The sequence below is a fragment of the Meleagris gallopavo genome, chromosome 19 (assembly GCF_000146605.3).
Source record: "Meleagris gallopavo isolate NT-WF06-2002-E0010 breed Aviagen turkey brand Nicholas breeding stock chromosome 19, Turkey_5.1, whole genome shotgun sequence".
In the NCBI taxonomy this organism is placed as follows: Eukaryota; Metazoa; Chordata; class Aves; order Galliformes; family Phasianidae; genus Meleagris; species Meleagris gallopavo.
This window is the reverse complement of record NC_015029.2, coordinates 6,637,385-6,656,876: the sequence shown is the minus strand read 5'-3', so window position 1 is coordinate 6,656,876 and position 19,492 is coordinate 6,637,385. Positions and strand designations below refer to the sequence as shown.

The 19,492-nt window shown below is 54.2% G+C and overlaps 1 protein-coding gene across 7 annotated transcripts in view; it reads left to right on the top strand.

Annotated features, from left to right (window-relative positions):
* The first annotated feature begins 6 nt into the window (after positions 1 to 6).
* Positions 7 to 19,492, top strand: part of RALGDS (ral guanine nucleotide dissociation stimulator) — a 39,334-nt gene continuing 19,848 nt past the window's right edge. For 2 of the 7 annotated variants that reach the window (XM_031556213.1, XM_010720952.2), the window contains exon 1: positions 7 to 56. In XM_031556213.1, the coding sequence (XP_031412073.1) occupies positions 36 to 56 (21 nt within the window). In that variant the 5' untranslated portion in view covers positions 7 to 35. Of the gene's footprint in view, positions 57 to 8,909; positions 9,150 to 13,388; positions 13,581 to 19,492 lie in introns of those variants that run through there. The other 5 variants (XM_010720954.3, XM_010720949.3, XM_010720951.3 and 2 more) reach the window with 4 other exon arrangements.

The following is a 19,492-nucleotide window of genomic DNA, read 5'->3' as shown; positions in this document are numbered from 1 at the left end:
CTCGTAGCGCGGCCCGCGGAGGCTATGAGCGGGACATGATGATGATCGACAGCCAGGTGAGCTGAGCGCTTTCCTCTTTCGGCTTTTGTCACTTTTCCCGGTGCCCGCGGCTCCGCAACGACAGGGGTTCCCCTTCTGCACCCCGGCTGCGGGGCTCGCGGGGACCCACGCGAATGCGTTTGGTTTTCTGCGTGCGGAGGGGACGAGAGGAGCAAGGAGGAGTGGGAATGAAGGAATGAGAAGGAGAGCAGCACAGCCCGGGTCGGGTACGGGGGTTGCTGCGGTGCTGCGGCCGTTCCTGGCTGCGTGCGGGGCTGCAGCGCTCAGCCAGGTGGCACCAGGAGCTCCCTGTCCCCGCTACTGTGTTTGCGAGGCTGAACGAGGCCAAATCGGGCCTAAAGGGGCAAAAGCTCTGTGCTTGCAAACCCCGTGGTGCTTTTGAGGCAGGAGAGTGTGAACCAAAGGCAAAAAATCCGATGGAAGGTTCCTCATCTTCTTTTGGTCCTGATGCTGCTCTGATTTTATACTTTTTATTCCCCGCTTTTTATTTATACTTATCCTTTATTTATTTTTACTTTTTATTCACCTGCTCTCTGGCCCTGCAGAGGGATGGGGTCAGTGCCCACGGGGCGATGGGAAGGGAAGTGGACAGTGATAGCTCCTGGGATCCCAGAAATGGAGAAGGGAAAAGGCTGATGCTGCGATAGAAAAGTGGGATGGGAGCCATTTTTGGGCTGGAAAAAAACAGGCATCCCAAAGCTGCCTTCTGCACCGAGCGTGTCTGTTTGGTCCAGGCCTGGTTTGCCTTGCCCCAGCACTGTGAACAGAAGCTGAATTAGCTCTGGTGGACGTGAGCGTGTGAGGCAGGAGCTGTGCCAGCATGTGTGTGTGTGTACTGGAGCGTGGCGTGTGCCTTTGGAAAAGGGCATTGGCAGCCAAAGTGCTGGGTTTGCATCCTGGCACTGCCAAGGGGCAGAAACAAGACTGCGTGGCTGTGGGCTGGAGGGAGAACCAGAAAGTCAGAGGTGTAAAATCATACAGAAAACGATGTCCAGAGCTCAGTCTCCCAGCTGTGCTGTGGAATGAACATTGCATTCCTATGGAGCGCATCATATGAGAGTCCCAACGTTTGCTTATACTTACCTCCATTTTGCATATGGATAAACTGAGGCACACTGGTGTTTGTCACCAACCCCAGGGGTGTGTGTGGCACAGAGTGCAGGCCCTGCTGGTGGGGGTGAGCACTTGGCCGTGTCAGGGGTGCGATTCCTTCAGCCCCATCATTTTTTGTGACTACCGGGTGAGAGGAATTTCCAGCTGCACCCACAGCCGCACCCGGCCAACGTGGCTGCACAGCAGCATTCTTCATGCCTTGTACGTGTTCCTCTCCCTGGTTGCTATGAGAAGGACCCACACAAACAACCGAGTGCTGCAAATCAAACAAGCTGAGTAAACAAGGAGGGTTCCCCCTCCCCGTCTCTGATCTAATCGCTGCAGGTGTGTTCCTCAGGGAGTCGAAACACCTGGATGGAAGGGTTTGTGAGGAACTGAAGGTTCCAGCCTTCAAACCAAAACTTGCACGTGAGCGGGGTCAGAAGGTGGCTTCCAGCTGGCAGAGAGATGCATAGTTCCTCCCCAGCATGGCTGGGCTGCTCCATCTGGAGCTCCCACTCTTGTATGTGTGACCATGAGCAGGGGATGCAGCAGCTGTTGCAGAATGGATCTCAGTGTGGGACGCTCAGTGCAGTTTGTTGTCCGGAGTCAGTTTGCTTTGTAGAGGCCATTGGTGTGAGCAAAGGAGGGGGTTTTCAGGGCTATTTGTTCTGGGCATCCTTGGGATTATGTTTTTCAGCTCCTCACAGTGCTTTTGCTGTGCCATCCCCTGTATGGTGCTTGGCTGTGGGACTGTGAGAAGCAGGGGTCCTGATCTTGCCTAGTGATCTTAAAAGTGATCTGTGCTATCCATTGGTGCTGACTTTGCATCTGATACCTTTCCCATTGCTATAGCAACGCATATCTCACAGAGGATGCCAGCGTGCTTTCCAGGCTGAGAAACTGATTCACGGGCCACCAATCTGCAGTCCACCTGGAGATGGGGTGGCTGACTGCCTGCTGCCCACAGCTGCTGGCTCTGGGGGGAGCTGACATGGGCTCGCAGCAGCTGACCCTGCTCTTCCCACCCCTTGCTTGAAGTTCCCTGGGATCTCGGGGTCAGGGTTCCGCGGCATTGTGTGCTGGGATCTGGGACTTCTCTCTAAGGGGGAAGATGGGGGTGGTGTCAAGCTCACTGAGACTGGGAGGGTGTTAGGGGCTGTTTGCGTTCTATCTTGCCTGTAGAGGCTGGAAGTTGAGCTCCACCTGTGGCATGCTGTGGGGCAGTGGGGTTGTTGGCCTACTTTGCCTTTTGCTCTGTGTCTTTGCACGCTGCTGTCACTGCATGGGCTCTGGGACACTCTGTGGTCTGTTACTCTTCCATGTAAACCAGAGCTGTCCCCAGGCATGCAGCGATTGGTGGCTATTGGGATGGCTGCAAGGATGCCTTCCCTGTCTGGTGGTGGTTGCTGCTGCCTTCGTGCATCGCTCGGTGCTGATTAGGGATGCATTCGTGTGCAGTTGTGACTGTTGTGAGCTGAGTGAGCCCACGTGCACATTTGTGCAGGCCAGGCTGCACAGGGCCGAGCAGAGCTGTGCAGCAGATGGCACTGTTGTTTTCCCTGTGAGTTATTAGGTTCTGCCTTTGTAGGTGCTGGAAGGGTCAGTGGATGGATGGGGGCTGTAGGGGTGGCACAGCTCTCGTGGGAAGCAGCACTGGAGCCACGCTGTGCTCTGGACTGGCTGAGTCCAACCAGCAGTGAGGCTGCACCTGTCTGCATTCCTTGGGGATTTACACTTCATGTTCCATGGTATCCTGACCCTTTTTACTCTGAACTCACCCTGGGAATGCCTGCCCTCCCCATGCTGCTCTCCTGGGGTTCTCCACAGGATGCTGGATATTTGCTTTCTTCACCATTTTTATTTTTTTTTTTCCCCCTGTGCTTCAACTTTTGGCTGTAGGTCAAAACCAATATTTGTAGACATGAGCTGACGTCAAAGGCGGTTCAGCAGAGGCATGTCAGGGAATCGCGGGCTCACAGGACAGAGTTCCCAATCCCTGGAGGCCAGGAGGTCATCCAGTAGGGAGATCTCACTGTGCTCTGCTGCTCTGTGTGCAGAGAGCTTTGGCAGATGGGAGGAGGAAGAGATGAGTGAGGCTGCCCCAATGGGTTGCTCGCTTGCTGCAGATTAGGGAGGGAAGGAGAAGCCCCCTGGGCCTGAACTGATTCTGCATGGGATCAGGAGAAAATGAAAGGGGCTTTGCATATACACCCGAGTTTGGGGATGCTGGGGCATCCCAGCTCCGCACTTCCCTGTGTGGAGAAGAAAGGCTGAAGGAAGAGAGAACAAGCTGCCCAGAGCTGTGGGTGCCCCATCCCTGGAGGTTCTCAAGGCTGTGGATGGAGTCCTGGGCATCAGATCTGGGTTGGAACTGGATTGTCTTTAAGGTTCCTTCCAACCTAAGCCATTCAATGGTTCTATGTGATGGGATCCTCCCATTACCCATCCATGGGGAGCACGAACCCATTGCTCCTCCTCTGAGTGCCACAGGTTGGTGGCTGCCCGAGGCCCTGGTTTTGCTTGGAGGAGGACGAAAGCCCCAGCTGGCCCCGAGCTCTCTCTACAGCATTTCCATGGTGATGGGCAGGCACTTGTGCACAGCGACTGAAGCAACAAAATTCAGCTTGTTCCGTGAAATGTTTAAATTGTGGTCTGTCTTTTGCTGGAGGACTTCTCCAAGTGCAAACAGGGTGTTGGTAATTAAGGATGGACTGAAATACAGCAACACGTTGATCTTCTGGGGACAACTTTTGCAAATTTGTGTGCCTGGGCACTGCTGTTCTGTGCAAGAACTCCCAGCTCCTGTGCCAATGACCTGCTTGGTTTGTGGGTCAGATCCAGCACCGCACCTGCAGGTTTCACAGCCTCACATTTTGGTGACCCCCCCAGCACTTACGAAGCTGTGTGCTGCACTGTGGCTCCTCCTGCTTACACAAGTCCCCTTGGTGCTTCTGTCACTGCTGCTTGAAAGGGTGTTTAGTTAATAGGATTATAAAGCTTTCCTGTCGTTAGGCAACGGAAATCAATGGTGGGCCTCCGGGGTTGAGCCTCATCCGATTTGCAGCAGTCGCTCGATGGCTGTGCATGGTGTGGGGTGGAGGACGTGCACCTCCCATGCTGTGTCCCACTCCTGTGGGATGCTCCCGTCCCATGGCACTGGCTCTGTGTTTTTCCCACTGTTCACCTACTCCAGGAATACGGACCTGTAAGAAGGTTACCCAGAGAGGTGGTGACAACCCAACCCCGGAGACACCTGAGGTCAGGGGATGGGGTTCTCAGCATGCTGTGGGTCTCCCTATTCATTGCTGGGTTGGATCAGATGGCTTTGAAAGGTCCTTTCCAACTCAAATGGTTCTATAAAATCTGTCCATGCAACGAATGTTGTGCTAGAATGAGCTGGTTAGAGGGCGACCACACATGGTGAAGACTTCTTTCAAGCCCCTTGGCCATTCAGCAGTGTGAGGAGGGAGGGCTGGGGGAGCCCTAGCTATTTGCATGGGGCGGGGAGGCTCCAAGCTGCTGTTGCCGTGGCTCTTATCTCTGAGCCCACGGTTTGCTGTCTGACAAGTGACACGGAGCAGAGATGGGGACCTACAGATAACCCCTTGGCCACGTGTTGGGTAGGGGAAAACATGCTCTGAGGTATGCTTGAATTTCAGATGGTGAATTGCTGGATGCTACAGCTCTGTCAGGCGCTTCAGGTCATGCCTTGTGCAGTCTGTGAGTCGTGTTTGTGTGCAGGTCCTGATGGATGTGGCCATATGCCCAGAGAGCCACCCTGCTCCTGCTGCCAGCCTGGGCTCTCTCTGCAGACGGCTGCTGCTCAAGCCTGGCTGCCAGGTGGAATAAACCCTCACCAAGAAATAATCATTGGTGACAGCAGGGGCTGTCGCGCTTGGCCCGTGCCTGCAGCTCTCCGTGCCCTGCAGCACTGCTGTCGTATCACACAGACACTGTGTGCAGCAAGGATCTCTGTTCCTGTGGAGATGGCACAGGGATGGGTGAGCCCTGCTGTCCACCTGTGCACACCCAAAGCTGCAGCATCTTGCCCCCAGCCCAGGCTTCGTCCCCATCTCTGATATCGTTATGGAAACCCAATCAGCCCGTTGCCATGGCAGCCTCCAGCTCTCCTCCCTCCCAGTGCCATCCCCACTGTGACAGCTCAATGTTAGCAGCTCCCACAGGACCGATTCCAGCAGGATGAAGTGCTTTCAGCGCGAGATGCAGCAGCAGGATGGCAGCACCGAAGCCTCACTGTGCTGCTGATGCAGGGAAATGGCCTCAGAAACAGAAGGAGGGGGGCTGTGGGTACCTCCTAGTTCCTGCTTAGGGGGAAGGTCCTCCTTTGCATCCTCCCCGGCTCTCCATCCCTGCTGCTCTGCGTTGCTGCAGTGACCATTTCCATGGAGACCGCATCCAGGGACTGTGATGGAAGGCATCCCTGTCCTTCCCCATGGGGCAAGGGAGCTCCCGGGGTGTGCTTCATCCCAAGGGGATGTGCTGCTGGAAATCCCTCAAGTGGAAAACGTGTGGAGGAATCCCAAGATGACTAATTGGTTCCCTTTTTTAATAGCTGGCATTGGTAATTGCTACTCCATGCTGTTAAAGGACTGTCTGTGCTTCACATGAACTGGTTTTGCATACGTTTCTATTCTGGGGGAACTGGGGAATTCATTCAGCTCAGGGTGCTGACCAGCTGCGCTCTGTTCAGGCTTAAAAATGAGCCAAGTTTATTCTCTTAATTCATCTGGGACAAGGCAGACATTTCAAATGGGACATACAGAAGCACCATGAGCTAGGTACCGAGCTGCCTTGGGTGTGCACTGAGGAATCGATGTCCCAGCCCTGGAAAACCCACGGGGCTGCATCCACGTGTCCCAGCCCATGCCCAGCCCCCATCTGTGCCCTTGGCTCCCTGTAAATGCACATTTCTCTCGAGGGATGCTGCCATGTTGGGATTTCTGTGCTTTCAAAAGCAGATTTCCTCTTTCTTTTACTGATAAGCTTCAGAGGGGAAGAGCTGCTGGGATTTTCCATTTGCCTTCCACTCGTCACGCTGCTTTATTTCCTCTTTGCCTTTCTATCAGCCTCGTGCTGTGAAAATAAACCAGTCAGGTTTGCATCATTTCTCTGAAGCAGAGCATTTTCCTCCATGCGCAGGATGCAGTGATGTTTGGGCTTGTGGACAATACTTGGGGTTGAAATTTCCTTGCAAAAACAAACACACCATTGTTATTTGTGGGAATTCTTTAGTTTTATGGAAGCCTTTGATGCTTGAATCCACCAAGCATTGAGGCTGGCTTTGCTCAGGTGGGCCTTTGTCGCTTGCTGTCAGTGTGACTGAGGGGTGGGCACTGCATTTTGGAGTATTCAGCATGTTTGTGCCACGGCAGTTGAGCTGGGTGCCAAAATCCTCCTGTGTGGAATTGTGTCATTGAAACCTTCCCACCTATGCAGAGATTTAACTGTGCTCCGTTGTGAAGTGCCCCAAACGATGTGCTTGTGGGGAGCAGAGACAGCTCCATTTATTTGCCCTGTAGTTGCTCTATTCCTGCCAAGGCAGAGTTACAGCTGTGAAGCAGTGAGGTCCCGATGTGGGTTTTCTCTGCTGAATCTGCAGGAAGCAATAAAACCCCCGTGCAAAGCAAAATGGGAAAGCACTGGGGTCTGTGCTGGCATTTCCCACTCTGCTCAAGGGCTGCGGGCTGAGATGGCGCTGGGAGGGTTTCTCCTGCACATCCTGCAGGGCTGCCCCATTCCATGGGCTCCAGCAGTGCGTGGGATCTGCTGCTGCAGTGTGTGGGATCACAGCTTCCACCCGTGCCAGCCAGCCCGGAGGCGGAGTGGCTCGGTGCTGCTGTTCTGATGCCCGTGTGGGATCACCCTGTTGGGGCTGCTGAGGTGCTGGGGGAATCTCTGCGTTCTGCTTCAGCTGAGTGGCAAGTTGTCCCAAAGCACCTTGTGGGCGTCTGCTTTAGGAACACAATGTCCCTTGGTGCTGTAGGTGAGAACAGGGGATGTTTCATGCCGTTTCTGGGGCTGCATGAGTGCCCTCACTCTGCATTTTTATGTGTGCAGCTGTACATCCTATCATCCAGTCCCAGTGCTGTGGGTTTGAGCTGGTTTCAGAAGCAGCAGTTTCCACATCCAACCCCATGTGCTGCTCTGCCTGGCTCCCCCAGCACATTGTGCTTGGTGTTTGGCTTTCCTTCACGGTCTCCCTGTAGGGTTTGTGGCTTTGCTGGAAGAGTGATCCCTCTGGCATTGTTAGAGCTGCCTGGCAGGGGTGTAAGGGACACAAGGGGTTGCTGGTCTTTGGGGACCAGCACAGTAGACCTTGGATGTGCCAGAAGCACATGTTGTGAGACAGCCACAGCTGTCCTCCCTTCCTTGTTGCTACCTGGGGGCATCCCATGGACCCAAGCACCAGCGGGAGATGGGAATCCTACAGCTCCTTCACATGGGCTTGGTGCAGGCTTGAATCACCTTCCTGGAACCAGAGCTGTGGGTGCTGCCCATGCTGGGTGCAAATTGCACAGCCAGTGATGGCAGCATGAGGCATGAGGCAGTCTCCCATGGGAGCACGTATCACTTTGAGTCACTGGGACATGGTGACTGTGCCAGGATGTTTTCTGGGCTGCGGCACTGCCTCGATGGCATGGGAGGGGCAGCTCCCAGGTGCTGCCAGCTGGGGGAGAGCCCTGGAGGCAGCTCCCTATCCATGTGCAGCGCTGGGCTCCTCTATGCTACTTACCATGAGCATCTCCCACCGTGTCATCACTGCAAGGCGCAGCAAGAAGGGCTGCAGTAAGGATGGAAAATCTTGTTTGCTTGAGGGTGGTGGGGGTTTTCATTGGCTTATTCCTTGAGTTTTGCATGGCCTCTGTGCTGGGCACTGCTGCCCTGCAGCAAGACACCGGGATGCTCCATCTCTGGGACACACATCTCACTCCACCTTGACCCACTGACACCATTGGTGCAAATCCTACAGTGTCTCTCAGTTGCAGAACCACCCTGGTTTGTGCCACTCTCTTTCAGGAAAACTCAGTTTTGGAGCTGTGAGGAGTGGAACAGGCAGCCCATGCCGTGCTCACCCAGGCAAAGCTTCCCATGCAGGAATTGACCTGTAAGCAAAAATCACCGCTGCTCACTGCCTTAATTGAGTGTCACCCTGCATTGCCAGTGCCATCAGGTTCCCGAGCGCTCTCTGGGTGTGAATTATTTAAGCCTGGCTGTAGTCCTTGGAGTGTAGGACGGCGCTGATCCGACAATGGGCACCAGGGATGAAAGAGGAGAGGGAAAGAAAAGGGGAGGCTCCAGCCGGGCTCAGGCATGCTCCCTGTCTCACACCCTCTCATCCTTCCAGCTCTGCCTGTTTGCTGCCACAACAGCCAGCGGGAAAGGCTGTAACTGCCGCAAGACACAATCTGATCGCAACCAGAAATCAACAGCCGGCACGACCTGTTGTGCCTCGGAGACAATGCGCGGGGGTCCGGGGGTGTTGTGCATGTAGATGAGGCTGGGAGCATCACACCGAGCCAGCACCCAGCTCGCCCCGGAAGAAAGAAAGGAGGGAAGGAAGGAAAAAAGAAAGAAAGGAGCGGTGGAAAGCGGCGTGCCGCGGCATGCTGGCACAGGGCTGCTCCGCCAGCTCGGGAGCATCGCCCGCCGCACGCACACCAGCGCACACCGCCTCCCGGCGCAGCTCCTCGCAGCCCTTTGATTTGCGGGGAAGGAAATAAGAGCTCTCGGAGCGACCGCAGCTGTTGGCAAGATGCGCTGAGAAAACCGAGCAGGGAAAGGTCTTTGCTCTGCCTCCCCGCCCGGGTTGGAGCTGCTGCTGGACGAGGGGCGGCGGCGGAGAGAGAAGAATGAGCAGCCCCTCCGTGCCGGGGAAGATGGAGGCGAAACCTTTGTTCAACGTGCAGAAGGCGCTGGTGCAGCCGGTGCAGATGTGCATGTTGGACATCCCTCTGAGCGTGCAGGACGACGACGTGAGTGGAGGCGAGGCCGGGGCCGGGTGGGTGTGCGGGGGGGCAGCCAGGAGCCGTGACCCCACCCCGGGGCTGATGAACTCGTGGCAAAGTTGAAGGTGGCACCGCCTCCGGGTGCAGCCGTTTCTTCCCGAAGCGCCGTGTCTCGACGCAGGCTGTGCGATGCTCTTGCAAAATGCATCATGAAAGGAGGGGTCTGGGATGCAGACGATGCCTCCCTGCGTGGTGGTGGTGCAGAAGGGTGGGTTGGCTGCCGGTGTCCGGGCTGGGAATGGCTCTGCTTTTCTGGCTGCCCTGCCCATGGCGCTGACACACAGCAAAGCAGCAGGATTGCAGCACCCAGGCAGATAAACCCCTACGCCTGGATCCGCCTCTTGTCACCTTAACTCTGCCCATTGCAGGAATACACCGGGAATCTGACTGGGGAGGAAAGGCCCCCGTGCTAAAGCTGATGGAGAGCCCCAAAAAGGGTCAAATGCTTTCCAGAGCTCACAGGGGGTTAGTGGGCAGTTCCCCAGCTGTGTGAAGGCTTGGGATGTGCTCCATGTGCTGGTAGCACTGAGGCAAAGCTGACGAGCAGGGGAAGCCCATGCTCTTACTGTGCTCTTCAGTGTGTGTCCTCCCCACAGGGGCCTCTAATCGGCAGTTTCTTGCTGGTGAGCAATTAGTGAGCAGCGGAGAATGCTACCTTCTCCTCTTCTCCATTATCTGTGTGCTCAAAGGCATACGATGACACGGAGAGGAGAGCTGGGAGCAGGGAGGACTCCCTGCGAGCACCTTGCAGGGGTGTGCAGCCCCAGCCCCTCCATCCCAGCAGGGATGGGGCTCCTATATTTAGAAACAGCCTCGGGCTTTTCCAGCACCTACAGTGCTGCTGTGCTAATGAGGATACCTGTGTCGGCCACTGCAGAGCCAGCGGGGCGTGGAACCTTGGGAAAGAGGAGGGGAGGCAGTGAGTGATGCTAAGGAGGGGAGGGAGCTGCTGACCTCTTGGTTGGAAGCTTTATTCTCATTTAGCTGGGTTTGTCAGCAGCTTGCACCACGCCATAGCGGCAGCTGGGGCTGGGTTTCCCTGTGGTGTGGGCTACTCAGGGATTGGTGGAAAGCAGATCTGGAGAGTGGAGCCCACCTGGGCAGTGGTCAGGATTGAGCAGGGGATGCCCTCCATGCTTGGAATGACTTCCCCTTTCTAATCATATCCGTGGTTTTATTGCAGAATAATAACAAGTAATGATAATCAAGGGGGTTGGGCACTGTTGGAGGGCTCTTCTGGCTTGCCTGGGTTTTTCACTGTTCCTTGCTCAGCAGTGTGGTGGGGCAGCCCTACCCTCAGCCCCCATTGGGCATTCACTCCATTGTGCAGGATGGAAAGGGTGAGTGCATTCTGATGAAAACTCTAACCATGGAGAGCACATTCTCCATATTCTCACTTACACTGGGGCTCTGCCTGTGTATTTGTAAGAGGGAAACAATGTGAGGGATGCTCGCTGCCTCTGCCAGCAAGTGGAGGTGAGGTGGCTGCACCTGTAGAGCCAATGTCTCACTGTGCAGAATTTGGGAGAAATTTAGGTGTGCATTACACTGGGATGTTGGATGCACACACCCCAGTGAAGCTCTAATAACTGAACAGGGTCCAGGCATTGATTCCAACAGGGAGCAAGCAGCTGAATATTGCCCATGCTGCAGGGCTGGCCCCAGCCCAGAGCTGCCTTGGCTGAGAAAACCCAGGCAGATCTGCAGGGATGAGAGCAGACACCATGGGTCTTACCTTACGGGAAAGGATGCAGCACTGTGCCCTGCCACTCTTCAGTGCGCCCAGTACATGTCCCCTGTTGAGTTTGTACTTTGCAGCACATGTTGGGAATGGATGTAGTGATGTGTGCTGCCCATGCCCACGTTTGGGTACTGGCAGCTGGACAGGGAGCATCGCCACAGCCACCCCCAAGCTCTCATTCCCACCTTCCCTGATGGCTTTCCATGGGATTATCAGTCCTTCCCTTTCATAGCCCAGCCAAAGCAGTTGCAACATTTCCCTGAATGCTTCTCTTGCTATTATGGGTAGGGATTTCCAAAGCTTTGCTAATAAAAGAGTAACAGTTTCTATATCTGGGAAATGGGGAAATCAATGAGCGGACTGTTGTAAGCGACATAACGGCTTTTTGTGGCAGCTCGGGCAGTTCTGTAACACGATGGAGCTGGAGGGCAAGTTGGTTGGTCAACTTCATCGGCAACATCCGCTCTTGTGAGTGATGGGACAATGCCAACATGGGGCCATCTCATCCCTAGGGGTGTCCCTCTGGGGCTGTGTGTCCTGGGAACACTCCTGGTTGTGGGAACCGTGGGGTGAGGTCACCCTGCTGCTGCCCTCTCCGTGCCCCCCAGCCCACCCTGGTGCCCCCACATCCCCTCTCCTCAGCGATGTCCTCGTCAGTGCAGTCATTTTGACTTCAAAGCAGTTCACCAACGTTTTCCACTCCACTGGGCTAATTAGTCAAATTACATTTCACATGCTAATTTATTCTTCTAATATTATATTTTTTTCCCAATGTACTGGCATACAGGGGGAGATAAAAGCTTCATTTGACCTTAGAGCCAGGCCTGGGGGGCTAGAGATGGAATGGATGGTTTGTGCCCAGGTTTGCTGTGACACTGCTTTTTCCCTGCCTCTTTCAGAGATCTCATTCAGGCTTTACATGTTTTAGCTGACTGTTACCTTGGGTGTAATGCACATAGAAAAAAAATCTTTCAGATCAATGGTAATGAGTTACTAATTTCTAGATTCATTACTCGGAAACGCACCGCTCTGCAGCACCGGTTGCACCGTGGAGTGCTGCGGAAATGGCAATCAATGAATCCTGGCTGGAGCCGATGGGAATGGAGTGATCTTCCCAGCACTAATTGGGCATTGAAGCTACCCTGGGGCTTCAGGCTGGCAGAGGTGGCTGTGAGGTGGCAGGAATTGAACCTTCCTCCCCAGACTTGGAAGGCTGAGTGCCCCCAGGATCCCATCAGAGCCTTTGGGCAATGGGATGAGCTGCAGACACGCGGCATGGGAGCCTCCCATCCCACTGGGGACCCCTTGCTGATGGCCGAGCACCCAGCACCCATCCCTTCAGCACTTTGCTCCACACAAGGGGCTTTCACCTGGTGGGAGGGGGACCTGGTGCTTGTACAGATCATGGGGCAGAGTCGGGTGCTGATGCAAAGCCGCCGCTGCAAACAGCCCCACAGTGAATCAAAGGCTTTGTCGTGTTTATATCAAAGGCTGTTTCTTTTCCACTGCCTGTGTATGGTAGATGTTATTGAGAGGGAGGAGCTGAAGCAAGCACTGGGACTGTTTCCTAACCACAATTACAGTCAAAAACAACAAATCCCTCCATCCCCTCTCTTGGCCAAACTTTCTACTGGGGTGAATCATCACTTGGCTTCTTTGAGGAAAGCTGGAAACTGTGCAAGAAGTCACCCAGGCTGAATTCTCATCTGCAAGGGCAAAGATCCAGGAAAGCACTGTAAAATCCCAGGGATTCTGGGAATTCTCCCAGCAAGGCTGTGCCCATCTATCCAGTAGCAGCATTCCTCTATTAAAGGGACGGGGCAGAGGGCCACCAATCACTGCTGCCTTTGGCAGCACTGCTCCCTAACTCGCACTGAGGACGTGATGTGGTGCACAGGGTGACATCCTCAAGAGTTTCCCTGCTGCTTTGCTCTTTCTCCTCCCCGCCGCCTCAGCACCAGCTCTGTCTGACGGCCAAAGGCAGGAGGCCCTTCTCCTTGCAGCTTTCACTCTGCAGACGTGTCTCTGCAGAGCAGATGCACAATTAATTGCCTGGAGCCAGACCCTGCCCTGCCTTCAGATGTGGCTTCCCCAGTGCCCTAGTTTCCTGCTGACATACGCTCCGCTCGCGTCGTGCTCCGAAATGTCCCAGCATCATCACAGTGAGAGTGCAAATTAGGGCTGAATTTCACCACTTGGGCTGCAAACAGTGCTGAGGAGCTGCTCAGCTTGGAGCCCTGGCCTCCATGTGATGCAGACAGCCCCTTTGGTCTCAGTGCGATGTGCTCGCAGGACAGCAGAGTGCTGCAGCCCATCACGGAGCACAGCTGGATGCAGCCAGAGCTGGCTCTGATGTTAACCCAGAGTGATTTCATTGCGTGATTTTGGTATTTATGCAGTGAGGGTTGGCTCTGTCCCGCCTGGCGGAGGAGCAGCTCTCGCTCCATCATATGACCGTGCTGTAATGTGCTGGTGGCTCCGTTTGGGCAGAACTTGTGATATTTGGTATTTTTAACTGCTGGGGCCACGTGTGTGGGTCACACAGGCTGTCTGAGAGGGGAGCTGCGGTGCGCGGCCGAAACCTTCAGGTGTTCCCTCGGTGCCGATGGTGGCCAAGGACAGCATCCCCAGTGCTCCTCTTCCCCTGTGCCTCCATGGTAAGAATCTTACTCTTAAAAAATAATCTTAAAAAATACCCCTCCTTCTGTTCGCCCTTTTCTTCTCCCTTTGGGCTTCTCTGTGCATTGCTATCAGAGTTTGGGTTTTTCCTTTTGTCATAGCAACCTTCCCCCTGCACTTCTGCTTCCCATCCTTGAAACGACGTGCAAGTTAAGAGCTGCAGATAGGGAGGATGGAGAAGAAATGGCTTTTCATGCCAGCCTGGGGGCTGTCGGACCTGGACAGCTGGGGCACCTGTGGGGCATTGGGATGGGGTCTGAGGGATGGGAAGTCCCTGTCTGTGGAGGTCACGCTGAGGCAGCCCCCGAGCTGCTGGAGCCAGGAAATGGAGACTAATCCCTACTGAAAAGCAGCAGAAAATCCCGGATTTCCCTTCCCGTTTGGCAGAGGGATGGGGGAAGCACGAGGCAGGAGACAGACGGACTGCAGGGCACAGCTTCAGCTTTTCCTACTGCACAAAGCCTCCACCCCACCCTGCCCTCTATCCTTGGTTCTTTTGGGGTCAGCCCAAGGCACGGCTCTGGCAATTCTGCCGGCTGCATTGCAGCAGCAAAGCCCCTCCAAAAACCTCTGACCAGCCTCCACTTCCAGGCTGCACCAGCAGAGCGCTTTGCAAGTGGCACTGAGTGTCCACTGAGACTGGGAGGGAAAGCAGAGCTCTGCAGGGCTTTGGCTTTTGCAAGAAGGTGACTCAGTGCATGCCGGGCTGGTGTTGCACCTGCATGCTGCCACATTGCATGTCATGGAAACACTGACACAGCTCCCCAGCAGTGCATTGCAAATAGAAATGGGGTAATTAACCATGTATACATAATGATGTGAGCTGCTGAGGTGACAAAAATGGATGGTGGCTGTGCAGGATGGGATTGATCAGCGTGAGCAGAGATCAGAGGTGGAAAAAGCTCTTGGATGCTGCAAGAATGGCATTGAAGGTGGACCCAGCACATAGGGAGCAGCTCGTGGTGCTCACCCTCTGCTTCCTGACCCTTCTGCAAACACCTGGGTCACATTCTCTGGCCTTTCTCCCCGGTGGGTGCCTGTCTGTGTACGTGTCCTTTCCCCAAACGACTTCTGAACCCAACATCATGCAAATTTGGCGGAGGGCTCGCAGATAATTAAATCTGTGTGAATATGAGATGGCTGAGAGGAAGTAGGGAATCCTGTGGATTCCTCCAAGCCTCTGCAGCGTGAGGTTGTGTGCTGTTCAACACCAGCAGGTCCACGTGGGAGGCACTGCTTACAAACGCTTCAGCCGCAAAAACATTTTCGCTCTCAGTTTGTGCAATTTTAGGCTCACAGGATGGCAATGTTATTTTAATGGAAACCGAAATTCTTTGGTGCGTGGAGCTGAGGTGGGCAGGAGGAGCAGTGCCCTCCAAGGGATGGAGGCGGCCCAGTGGGGTCGTGTGGCCACAAAACACCCACGGAAATCTGGGAGGCACACTGGGATGACTTCCCCTGCTGAAACAATGTGGGGCGGAAACCTTTAAAGTGGTCATTACCGAGAGAGGAAAATTTTTATGTTAAAGCATCCTTTGTTCTGAGGGTTTACCAATACCTGCGGTGGCCAACAGACTTTTGCAGTTCCTAATTGACTTTTAAGCCATTTGGCTGTATGTGTCATAGGGGCGATACCGGGATCTGGGCTGCAAGGTTTCCCTTTCCGCACTTGCAGGCTCCTCTCCTGCTGCTCACTTGGTCAGCGCCGACAGACTCTGTTCCTATCTGCTCTCCACATCCCAGCCTGGACAGAGAGGAACATTCCCTGGGCTGTCTCTGTCAGATGCTGTCCTCCCATCAGAGATCTGCCTCCCTGTGCTCGTGCCATACCAGCTTCTGCTGTATGCTTTCCCTGATGCAGAACCACTGTTGGATCATCCCTTTCCATAGCTGCCACTGAAGGGCTTTGTTCCTGTTTAACCGGATTTCTTTGAGTACCCTTGCTTGTGTACTTGTAACATTAATGCTGTGTGCTGGTTCACCTTAGTGCTGCGTTTCCAGGATCTGAGATTTCAATATGCACCACCTCAGTCCTGTTCTGGGCTAACTGCACCAAATGGGCCGGAGGAGGGGCGAGAGCAGGGCTGGAGAGCACACTGGCAATGAGCAACATTTCTTCATTATCCACTGGGAGTTCTCTATTGATCCAATGCCAGATCGTCGTGTTTCTGAGAGTCTCCTTTTACACAATTCAGCTGAACGTGTCATTTTGGCTATTTACCATCGCTGGAAAAATGTACTCCCTGCCCTTGTGTGTGGGTCTAAGAGGCTGAGCTCCCATCCCATCCTTGTTCCTCTATGGATTCTGTTCCCTTTGGGAAGCAGTGCAAAGGGACCCCGCAGGGCTCAGAGCACTTTGTTGGTGCTGCAGTGATGGGCAGAGCTGTATTTCTATATATGTAATGGCTTCTGATGATGTCACCCTATTTTTCTATTACGTTTTGATTTCAGAGAAGAATTTATCCTCTCTTCAGGGGTTACACCCATCCATGACTTTCCCAGCCTGTTTCTGTGGCTTCATAGCTCTTCTCTTTCATACCAGTGCTTTGTCCCTTCCCTTCTATCAGCCAAGCAAAGGTGGAAGCTATAGCTCAGTGCAGCCAGGAGCCCCAAGCTGGCTGACTGTATGCTGATTGCTACGCAACACAGAAAAAAGGGTTTCCTGTTTTCCTTTTGGTTACGAGTACCTGAAGTGGTGTTTGTTACATGAGCTGACCAAAACACTCTGGCAGAAAGGCAACAATGAGAAAAACACTGCCTTCAAAGACACACAGTGCAAGAAATCACTTGCGCATCAGTGTCTGCAGCATGTCAGGATTCAGCTGACCTTGGAGCCAGAAGTTCAGTGAACATTCCTCAGAAAGTGCCTTGATTCCCCTTGCTGGCAGCGTTCTGCTCCATACCCAGAAGTCTGCAGGTCTGAAAAACCAGAGGTTGAAGTTATCAACCCTGAACAGAACGTGCTCCAATACCGTGGCAAAGTGGATTGGTATGAACCACAGAAATACAAAGGTTGGAAGAGACCTCTAAGATCATTTAGTCCAGCTGTCAAAGATGAGGAGTAGGATGGGGTGGAAATGTTCCTGCAAGCTGCTTTGCCTTCTAGATTTGTGGCACAATTACTCTGCATGGCCGAGCACTGGGGCTGTGCAGGAGATGCTGTGCCCAGCTGTGCACAGGGCTGCAGGATGAAGTGCAGCAGTGTGGGGTGGAGAGGTTAACTCCTAATGCCGGGGGAGTTGGTGTGCTTCCCTCGTTAGGCACTGATGATCGTTAGGAGAGCTGGCTGGGATCTGTTGGTTCCTGGATTTTGGGAGCGGTGCTGTAACTTCACATCAGTGTTAGGGTGTGCTGAGTGCGGCGGTGACATCAGGTTCCCTTCTTGCACAAGGTCTGAGGGTTTTTCCCTGGAATAGATGAGGAAGTGGTGCTAGTTCTTCGTTTTATGAGAAATGCTAGTAATGATCATCATCATCATGATCATCATCACCTTCCAGCTAAGATTGGGCCTTGGAAAAGCAGCTTGGGGGAGGGCTGGATGGAGCTGGGTGTGCTCCTGGGCTGTGGGATGAGCTTGTGTATGCTGGGAGAAAACTCGGGGCATGCACTGAGCCCTGGTGCTGAGACAAACGTAGGGTCTGAACCTGCAGTGCTGCCCCAGAGGCGCTGAGCTCACCCAGGGCACTGGCTCAGCATTGGCACAAGTGCCCATTTGTTGCCTGTTCTGCATCATTTGCCATGCAGGGAAGCCTGCGGGCTACAAGCTGTGGCAGATGAGGGCAGATCTGCGATTTGAAGGGGCACCAGTTTGTGTTTATTCAGCCAAATGCTCACTGCAGAGTGATGGGAAGGAACCAAGCGAGGGGTTTCCCGCAGCCTGTGTCTGTCTTTGCTGCTGATGCTCACAGCTGACATCAACACAAAGTGCTCAGCATGTTGTGAAAAGCTTTTGCTGAGTTTGCCAAATCTGAAATGATTATTTTTACTGTTATTATTATTTTACTGAGTCGTTCAATGGTGGATGGTTTCCTTAAGTCCCCAATCCCGGAGTCACGTGCCTGTAATTCAATCCTAGAATCACAGAATGGCTTGGGTTGGAAGGGACCTCAAAGATGAGAACTTGCACAAATTTTTAAGACCTTCACAGCTGTAGGGGAGGAACCCAAGGGTGTTGTCTGATGGTCGCCCTTCAGAGGCAAAGCAGAAGCCCTGAGCATGTCTATGCTTTGGGTCTCACGGTGTTCAAGAGTGCTGACCCCAGTGTCTGAGTGCGTGGGGTTGGCAGTGCTGAGCAAACATCCTGAACTGGGGCTCCTGACCCCTCTTGGAGTGTTTTGCTTTTCAGGCCCAGAAGGTTCCCAGGAGAGGGAAAAGGAAACTGCCTGCCTATTTTTAAATCCTCACCATTGCCTTCCTGCCACTGTATTATTTATTATCCATTATCAGAAGTGTTTCTCTCCTGGAATTATCTTTAGTGGTCAACCAAGGGATGGATGAACGCCACCCCTCAAATAGCTCCATAGCTTTCTGTAGAGGTCAGACAAAGCTGGGGGGTTCTGCAGAGGTTTGCAGCTGCAGACGAGCAGTGCTGCTATCTGTTCTGTGCACCCAGTGCTGAGCCATCCCAGCTGTGGTGCCACAATTTCAACTCCCCAAGAGCTGAACCCTGGCTTCTCTCTCCACGACCTCGCAGCCCTGAGGGCAGCACTGATTGCTCTGGAGGATCCCAATCTCTGCATGCACTGAGCTCAGCTCTGCATGTGACCCATTGCATTACAGAGCACATCTCGCTGCATCACACGATGCTGCACGGCATGCAGGGTCAGGATTGGCATCACCCCCATAGAGCATCTCAAAGATGTAGGGCTGCGTGCAGCCCTTGTGCAGGGCTCTGTTCCCTTTCCCATAGTGTAGCCCTGGAGGTCCCGTTGACCCTCTGCAGCTCCAGATAAGCGGGACAATAGCTTGCATTGTCCTCCTTCATCCTCCTGCCTGGTACGTTTTCAAGTTGAGGAGTATTTCAGCTTTGTTAATCCTTTCCTTCCTGGGCAGGAGGTGCCCTGGGCAGATCTGGATGTGCAGCCCCAATATCCATGCTCTCATTGGAAATAAAGCCACGGGGCTGCACGGCTGGGAGGCTGCTGTTATTTCAGCTGTGCAGAGAGCTGAGGCATAAGCGTCTGGGTTTTGGTGGTGTCAGCAGCAGCTGCCATGCGTTTATCGGCAGGGAAGGAGAAGGGGCAGGGAAGGGTGAGAGGATGCTGAGCTCAGTGTGTGCAGTAAGTGTGGAACGGCTCTGCCTGTTCCTCTGTGCCTCTGAAAACAGTTACGTTGTGTGGTTTCTACATCTGCCTGAGAGCTCAGCGACACTTTAGAGTGGGATCGGCAGCCCTGCTGCACCCCAGCCCAGTTCCTCTTTCCCTGCATCCCTGCAGGGCCGCACACTGCTGCTCTGCAATCTGCTGCACTCCCCGGTGCCTGCACATCGGGGCCAGCACGGGAAGGGCCCGGGGTTCCACGGGCTGTAACTTTGGGGCCAGCATGGGAAGGGGCCCAGGGGTCTGTGACTGCAGCATCCCATAAATTTGCTGGGGCTGGGCGGTGATTTGAGCACAGATGGCACCGTGGGGGCTGAGCTCGTGGGATGGGAAGCAGCCTGGCTGAAGCATTAGGTTAATACTTAGCGGTGGGTTCGAGGTGGTGCGCTCTGAACCCCAGAGCTGGATGTTAAGAGCTGTATGAACGCTTGGCGATACCAAGACCCTCCTCCAGGGCCGGCGTCCCACCCCGCACGGCTTCTCCCATTGCCGCCCACTTCAATCCCCTTTCGCTCGGCTCCGCGTTGCCCCATCCCGCACTCCCCCGCAGCTCCCGGCTGAAGCTCTGCCCC